The sequence below is a fragment of the Pyxicephalus adspersus genome, chromosome 7 (assembly GCF_032062135.1).
Source record: "Pyxicephalus adspersus chromosome 7, UCB_Pads_2.0, whole genome shotgun sequence".
NCBI lineage: Eukaryota > Metazoa > Chordata > Amphibia > Anura > Pyxicephalidae > Pyxicephalus > Pyxicephalus adspersus.
The window spans coordinates 21,949,750-21,958,118 of record NC_092864.1 but is presented as its reverse complement, the minus strand read 5'-3'; the positions used below and the strand labels follow the sequence as shown (position 1 = coordinate 21,958,118).

Genomic DNA, 8,369 nt, shown 5'->3' with positions numbered 1-8,369 from the left:
ACAGCCAGGTGGGTGCTGAAAAGTGCCAGGTGGTGCTCCCAGCTAAAAGGACCTGGGGAGAACCCTGACATAGCTTTTCAGCCAGTGCCACTGCTGCCATATTCTTCTTCCAGGTCCAGCGTCTGCTTGCTTCTAGCACGATTATTGTAACTCCTGTACATGAAAGTTTTTTCTGATCTCAACCTGGGCTGCCCTTTGGCTTTAAAACTTTTCCTGCTAGAACTATGAAAATGAAGAGTTATGACTTTACTCTTAACTTTCTGCATGATTGTCCATTTGATGAAATTGTATTGCCGGGGGTGGTCAGCCAGTTACTGTTTTTGAAAGAGGTGAGGGCATGCTGGGGCCCTTTAAACACTGAACAATATTTGGTCATCTGGAGCATGCTTTTATATTTCTCAATAGAAATATTGGTCATGAAAATGTGATCTCGGCTTTACAGCTGTATTTCTTACCCACAGACTGACTGTTGAATGCTGCCACTATCTGAGGACTGCACATGGCTTCCAGACGATTCTTCAGTGCCTCTAGGTATACACATTTCTCTGAATAATCTGGAGTATCCACCAGCATTGCCAGGCTCACCTGCATACCGGTCAGCTTTTCAGAGATAACTGTAATGTTCTGTAAGAGAGACACAGACTGTACTGAGCATCCAAGCCTTTAGCTGAAGTGTTTATTAAAGCAAATAACATAAAATAGGGTCAAACATTTTAAATACATCCTGTCAGAAATCCATCTTTATCTAATCTGTTCATAATGCTCTATACATCAGGCTGGGAGGTTTGGAGTGTTTGCCAATGCCAAATGTCACTTTCATGTCTTCAAAACATTTGGTTGTGTCTGAGTGTCATGTGACTAGTCTGTATGGCAAGCCGGCTGACCTAGCTGTTTAGTATATAACAGTTGTCACACTGTGGTGAAGATGGCTGGGAGACCTATAAATTGCACCAAAGAGGAACAGCGATCTATCATACGGTTTCTGTGGTCAAAAGTCCCCACACTGCAGCCCACAAATTGAGGTTATGGAACACACAGCTCATAGCCAGGATTTAGCCCATCTGATTTCCCCTTTTTTGGCACCAGCTAAAGAAGCATCCCAAAAAACCTAAAAAATGCATTGCAAGGGAAGGCGACTGAGTAGAAAAGTTCTGTAATTTGCTTTTGAAAATCCAAATACATATTTACAAAAAAAGTGTGGAAACGTTTTGAAGACCCCTTTGTATATGGTTTGGGTGAATACCACTCACCTCCTTCTCCCCTCTAACAGGCCTTAGGTCTTAATACAGGCAATTCCTAAATATAATTTTTTTAATGATTAAAGTGATTGCCTAAGTGTAGCATAAGCACCTTTGAATGAATATCTTTCCATTGCCTGCACACTAAAACCCTAGAAAGAAGTGAACTGCAAAGGCAGAGGTAAGAGAAAGATGACTTCAGACAGAAGCTCCTCAGATTCCTGGTGGCCAGCTCAAGGTATTATACATCTTAGGGGGAACAGAGATTGATTTGAGGGGATTAAAAGGAGTGTACTTTATTTAAAGAAAACATACACAGTGTTAAAAGCTCAACCAATTTTACAAAAATGTTTCATCTATACCAATGTTTCTCAACCAGGGTTCCTCCAGAGTTTACTAGGGGTTCCTTAAGCAATTTGTGCCTCTCAGGTTAGTTACTATAAATACAAATTATTGTTATGGCTATTTGTAAGGGTGACATTCTTACCACTGGCCGGCAATGTAAAAGGAATTCTTCTTATTGGCCCCCACCCCGCGCGTGCACAGACACACAAAAATATACTGTGAGCTGTGGATATAGTAGATATAGTAGGGATTCCCTATAACTTTATTTAGTCACATGGTCCCCCCATGTTAAAAAGGTTGAGAAACACTGATACACTGAGAAACACTGATATGTCTTAAAAGCTGCTCATAAAAACTTATCACTATACACTGTACACCCTACTTTGACAGCCCACAGTGCTCAGGTTCCAAAAGTTGGTGCCAGGTAAGGATTACACACATTTTTTTTTTAATTTGGTTTAGGTCTCCTTTGTCTCGTTACAAATCACTTCATCAGATGTGAAAATAGGATAGCAGACATAACAGCATACCTACCTGTGTTTTAAAGGTTTCCTCGATGTCTGCACTGAGTGTACTCCACTTGTCAGCTTCTTGCAGTGATTCTGCTGCTAACTGCATCCGTGACTTTACTTTATCCATCTCCACCAGAACCTGCACAGAAAACAATGATTGCATTGGAAAATTTATGTATTTTACTGAATCCCACACTAGAATAAAGGACATGTAAACCCTAACATTCCAGATTACCGGTCTTCAGATGTGGTGGATGTCTTTGGTTTCTTTTTCTCAGGTTAAGGACATTTTCAGCAAATATAGAAAATACTTACTGCACTTCTTGTGTGCAATGGTATCTTCCATATGTAAAGTACTATTCCCCAGCCCTCCATGATAAAGATATGTTTGATGTCCAGCCTGGGTGACAACCATGGCTCCCTGCATAGTGAGTGCAGCTACCATAGGACAAGAAGGGTGATAATGCCAGGTAAAAGAATAATTAAAAAAGGTCTGATGCCAATCCTCTTGCTGTTTTCAGTGTGACAGAGGGGAGGCAGACGTATACCATATGTATTCAAACTGACCAAATAAAATTATTTTGGAAGATAGTAGCCAAGACCTTGGGCCTGATTTATTAGAGCTCTCCAAGGCTGGAAAGGATACACTTTCATCAGTAAAGCTGGGTGATCCAGCAAACCTGAAATATATTTCTTCAAAGTCATTGCTATTTGCTAGAAAGTGTTTTAAATCCATTTCAGGTTTGCTATATCACCCAGCTTCACTGATGAAAGTGTATCCTCTTCAGTCTTGGAAAGCTTTAAAAAACAGACCTAATGATCCTGATTTATTAAAGCTCTCCAAGACTGAAGAAGAAAGAATATCACAGATGTTCTTGGGTGATCCAGTAAACCTAGAATGGATTTCTTCCAAGTTTGCAGGATCTCCCAGGTTCTCCCATTATAGTCTATCTTCTCCTGTCTTGGACCTCTTTGCAATATTTTATATGTTATGGTATAGAAAGCTTCTGTATATGTTACATAATCACTCACCTGCATGGACTGGGCTGTGTCCTGCTCAAACTTCTTGATGTCTTCTTTAACGAGAATCATTTGCTCCTTCAGAAAGGCGGCTTCCTGTCTGAGGGCCTCTACATCACGCAGGACTCTTGGCATGTTCTGCAGGGCTTGGTGGCTGCTTTCTAAAAAAATAAATGAACATCAATCTTTACAGCTCCTATAAAATAAAATCTACAACAGTGTCCTCCCCAGAAATATTCTTTTAAGCAGGGTCAGGAAAAGCTGTAGGTGGGTGGTAAAAAGTGGGCGGGGCACTACATGACAAATTTAATGAGGAACTAAACTGAAAACGGCAACAAAAAAAAAAAAAAAAAAATACACTTACCTTTAATCCCATAGGGCAGTCTGATCGCTCCGGGGGTGATCTGCATCAGGTCCCATGTCATCCAGACATTCGTCCGCCATCTTCTGCTCTTCTTCCTGGTTCTTCATCCTATGTCACCCAACCTAGGCGCGAGATCAGGTGATGTAGGATGAAAAACGATTTGCTGATCTCACTGCGCGTGATTTTCCTGTTTGAACGAAAAGGCTCCTTCTGCGCATGCCCAAGATGCTCGGGCATGCAAAGAAGGAGAACCCAAAAGCCTCCCGGGATGCCTGGGAGGCTTTGCGCACTTCATTCTCGATTGCCTAGGCGTCTGAGAATTAGGGGGCGGTGCTGCTCCCTTTTTGATTTGAAAAAAGGGTGTTGCACTTAAAAAACCTTTACATAACTTAAAATAACTTTACACTTACTTTACATAAAAGGGTTGTCTACCCCTTTATGTAAAGTGAAATTTCTAGGTTTTGGTACGCGTTAACGTTGCCAGTTGTTGCCATGAGAATCCAGTAACTGATATAATTTTATCAGCTATCTACTGGCCCCCTGTACTTACCCTTAGAATGTCCTATTCTTCCATCATCTTTGTATTTTACCCCAACTGTCCAGCGCCCCTGTTGTGGCCCAACTTTTCAGTTATCACCCAAAAACAGCCGGGGAGTTGGTGAAAAGTGCCAGGCAGGGCACCCGGCTAAAAGGAGCTGGGGAGGACAATGTACAACTAAATAAAATCCTTTATATTACAATACCTTCAACCGAATTGTTCACCTCCTGGATGAATAGCTGGAGCTTCATGACTAAGGTTGCTGCGTGTGCATCCACCTTCCCGGGTGCATCTTTCTGTACGGATTTAAATGCAGCATTCACCCAATCTTTCACTTCAAAATCATCTGCTAGGAATCTGGAGAAATCCATTGCAACGAACACGCCTGGGGGGTCTGACAAAAAACAAAAGATATATATATAAATCTATAAACAAAATACAACACAATGATGCGATCTTAAAATGAAAATGATACTCATCTCAAAAAGACATTAGATTACAATTACAAAGGAAGTGCAGCATTTCTTTTTCTTATAGGGACATTTACATGAAATTGATTTAATGTAACTTTCATATTTACATATGTGCACTGAATGGCCACTTTATTTGGTACACCTATTCAACTGGTTGTTAACACAAATATTTATTCAGGCAATCACCTGGCAGCAACTCATTGCAATTTAGTGAGTATCGGAAATGTGATTTAAGTGACTTGGAATGCGGCATGAATGTTGGTGCCACGCAGGGTGCTCGGATTATTTAAGAAACTGCTGATCTGCTGGGATTTTCACACACAATCCTCCCTGAGGTTTACAGTGAATGGTCTGAAAAGGGGAAATATATAATGAACAAAAGTTTCTGCACAAAAATGTCTCATTGAGGCCAGAGGTGGGAGGAGAATGATCAGACGGACTCACGCTGATGGAAAGACAACAATAACTGAAATAACCACTAATTATAAGCAAAGTATACAGAGGATCATCACTAAACACACAACACATGGGACACTGAAGCAGATGGGCTACAGCATCAGGAGACCACACAGATCCCTAAATCAATCATTTTAAATCCCACGGACCACTAATATGAATTTTTTTAAAAAAAGGTAAATACATTTGTAAAATAATGATCTTCCTAATGGTGCCTAACGAGGACTGTGGCGGCTCTGATTCATTGATCAGCTCACGGTTAAGTGGATTATTACTATTGTTACTATTATCATTAGTTGCATTATCTTTGGTATACCTAAAGAAATGTAAAATATTTGTTTGCTTTTTCTCACTCATTATGGGTTTATTTCATTTGAAACTAAGAGCAAACGAGAAATGATAGTTATCAAAGTCAAACTAATTGATGCCATTAAATATAACAGTTAAAGAAAATACACAGTTAAGGTCATACTTACCTAAAAGAGCATCTGAGAAATAAACAAATAAAATAAAACAATTGGATGAGAATTGGTATTGGCGGAGCGGGGTGACTGTTGTAATGGTGGAAACAATACTGAAGTGTACGGCTCTGTAACGGTTGAATCATACAACTTAACAATACGCTTACGTCACTCTGCGCCTTCCTTGGCGAAAATTGTCATTATTATTCATGAAACATAAAAATTGCAAATAAAGGCCAAATTTTTCTGTGGACCACTGGTTGCCGACCACCTTTGTGATACGGAGGAACAGGAGATTCTTATCATGGATGTGCAGCGAACAAATCTGCAGAAACTGTGTAATAAATCGAACCAATATCCCCAAGGAACATTTCCAGAACCTTGTTGGATCTCTACCATGAAGAATGACAGCAAAGGCAAAAAGAGATCCAACCAGGCACCAGCAAGGTGAACTTAATAAAGTGTCCGGTGAGTATAAGATCACAAAAATATACATGGATTGGAGCTATTTAACACATCGATGTACCCAGTACACAATGATCATTGTTGTGTTATGTAACTTTAAAATAGCAGAATGCATGAAAGTCATACAAGTATATTAATATAATATATATATATATATACTTCCCATCACTCCATATCTCCCCTCCTATTGCGTGTTAATTCCGCCACCTCCTAGATTGTAAGCTCTTCGGAACAGGGTCCTCTCCTCCTCCTGTGTCACTGTCTGTATCTGTCTGTCATTTGCAACCCCTATTTAATGTACAGCGCTGCATAATATGTAGACGCTATATAAATCCTGTTTAATATTAATATGAGCCCTGAGATTGTTTACATTACACATTCCTATCCTGCACTGTTATGCACTCTCTGGAGCTGGGAGACGGAATGTTATGACAATGGGTGACTTCTGGTGTCCTCTGAATCCCTCGCCCTGATCTCTGATCATTACAATGACCCCACAGCTACACAATACTAAAAAGGTTTCTTAGATTGTAAGCTCTTCGGGGCAGGGTCCTCCCCTCCTGTCACTGTCTGTNATTTACAACTCCTATTTAATGTACAGCGCTGCGTAATATGTGGGCGCTACAAAAATCCTGAATAATAATATTGGGGTCATACTGACCAATAATAATAATAATAGGGGGTCATACTGACCAATCATCACACTCAGGCACTGGTCACATGGGTGTGCCGTGTCCTATCAGAATGACTATAGTTTCTATCCATAGATGTAAGGGCCTGTAGTGGTAAAGAACACAATAAATAATATCAGGGATTTCTATGTTTTCTTTTTCACCTCATATTCACACAATGACAACAATCCAGCTATGACAGTCCGACCTATAGTCCATCTGGACAGTCAAAGCTCAGACAACACAGAGCGGTAGCGCCCACTATGCGGATATACATACCGGGTCCCCCTGACAGCTCACCCAGTTATATGGGGCTCCCGGTGATTCTTGCCACAGCTACACTTCCGGGATTGCCACGGGAGCCATGGTGACACGACGCATGACGTCATTTCCTGCCTGTCTAACTTTATTGGTACGGGGAAAAGTGACACTGGTCGGTATGGATGGAGAGAAAGGGAAATAGAGGAGGTGTGCGGTAATATGACACACACCTTAATGGGCAGAGTCAGCGCCGGGCACTTGTTTTCTGGGTGGCGCAGAGCAGAGCTATGCCAGTGGAGTGGTGAGGGGAGCACAGAGCTGAGGTGTGACAGGCTCACATTGCAGTGGGGTATGACATGTATGTCACAGCACGGTGTTCCTCATAGGATTGTATTGTAGAGTTAATGCCCCTCTTAGGTCTGCTTCATTTATGGAAAGGGTGTTGTGGTGCCATCCTGTGGAATGTTACAGGTACTACACTTTCCATTTCACACTGAGGCTTTAATAAAGATCATAAACCTCATAGCATTTTTACACAGCAAAAGCTACAAGTAAAGTTAGGTTGTTCATTGAATTTAAATAAAATCTGACATATTATACACACACACAGGACATTTGTTATAGTTGCAAGCAGTAACATAATATACCTTGCAAAAGATTTCCCTTCATTGATTCCCCAGAGCTCCCAGGGTTTTGCCCATTGTGATGTGAACTACTCCAATGATATTTTGCGCTTGCAGAGTTTTTAATCCCACAGTCACAAACATATTCTGCTTATTTCCAATACAAGGAGGCACCATAGTCATTAGTTTGACAGCACCGCCAGGTAGCAGCATAATCCTAGACAGCAGCCTATACTTCCCATATGTAAGGCCCTGCTCCAGCACCCATACTCACCCGGTGCCAGTCCTTCAATCTAACTCCGCACCCTTCACCTATGGCAAGTCTACGCTCAGCCTCGGGAGGATCGTTGCTCCATCCCAGCACTGGTTGCCTCCAGGTGCGCAAAGAATGGCATCTGGGGGGACTAACATAGGACCAGGGGCCACATTAGGAAGTCAAAGAGTCCAGGGTCAGTTGCCAGGTGTTCCACAGATACAGGTACTGGGGAATCCAGCAGAGACAAGACCAGAGACAAGGGTCATACACAGGTAGTCAGTCCACCCAACAAGGGATATAAGGGTTAGGACAAAGCAGAGTTGGGGTCGTGGGCAAAGCGGACTCCAGCAAACAATCTCAGGTCCAAAAAACAGGCAGCAACTGGTGATCAAACAGATAAACCCATCACTAGCAGGGCAGCCAAGGTAAATGCTACAACAGGCGATTGGGAGCAGAAGTGCTATCAAGTTCTAGCAGTCAATGTCATGGCAGGATCAAGCCCAGAACTATTCAGCTCATTGGCTGCAGCACATAGTCCAAAATTCCCAAGGCTGGAGAGGATACACTTCCAATAGTGATGGTGGGTGATCCAACAAACCTAGAATGGATTTCTTAAAAGTCGTTTGCTATTTGTTAGTAATTGTTTTCAATCCTGGTCAAGATCCATTCCAGGTTTGCTGGATTTG

General features: G+C 41.7%; 1 protein-coding gene across 3 annotated transcripts in view; it reads right to left on the bottom strand.

Moving 5' to 3' along the window:
• COG7 (component of oligomeric golgi complex 7) overlaps positions 1 to 6,956 on the bottom strand; it is a 42,489-nt gene extending 35,533 nt beyond the window's left edge. Inside the window, exons 1-6 of one of the 3 annotated variants that reach the window (XM_072417803.1) lie at positions 6,823 to 6,907; positions 6,566 to 6,649; positions 4,223 to 4,411; positions 3,128 to 3,276; positions 2,118 to 2,234; positions 456 to 624 (exon numbers count right to left, since the gene is read on the bottom strand). In XM_072417803.1, coding sequence (XP_072273904.1) covers positions 456 to 624; positions 2,118 to 2,234; positions 3,128 to 3,276; positions 4,223 to 4,411; positions 6,566 to 6,572 — 631 coding nt within the window. In that variant the 5' untranslated portion in view covers positions 6,573 to 6,649; positions 6,823 to 6,907. Of the gene's footprint in view, positions 1 to 455; positions 625 to 2,117; positions 2,235 to 3,127; positions 3,277 to 4,222; positions 4,412 to 6,565; positions 6,650 to 6,822 lie in introns of all 3 variants that reach the window. The other 2 variants (XM_072417804.1, XM_072417805.1) reach the window with 2 other exon arrangements.
• Between the last annotated feature and the right edge of the window lie 1,413 nt (positions 6,957 to 8,369).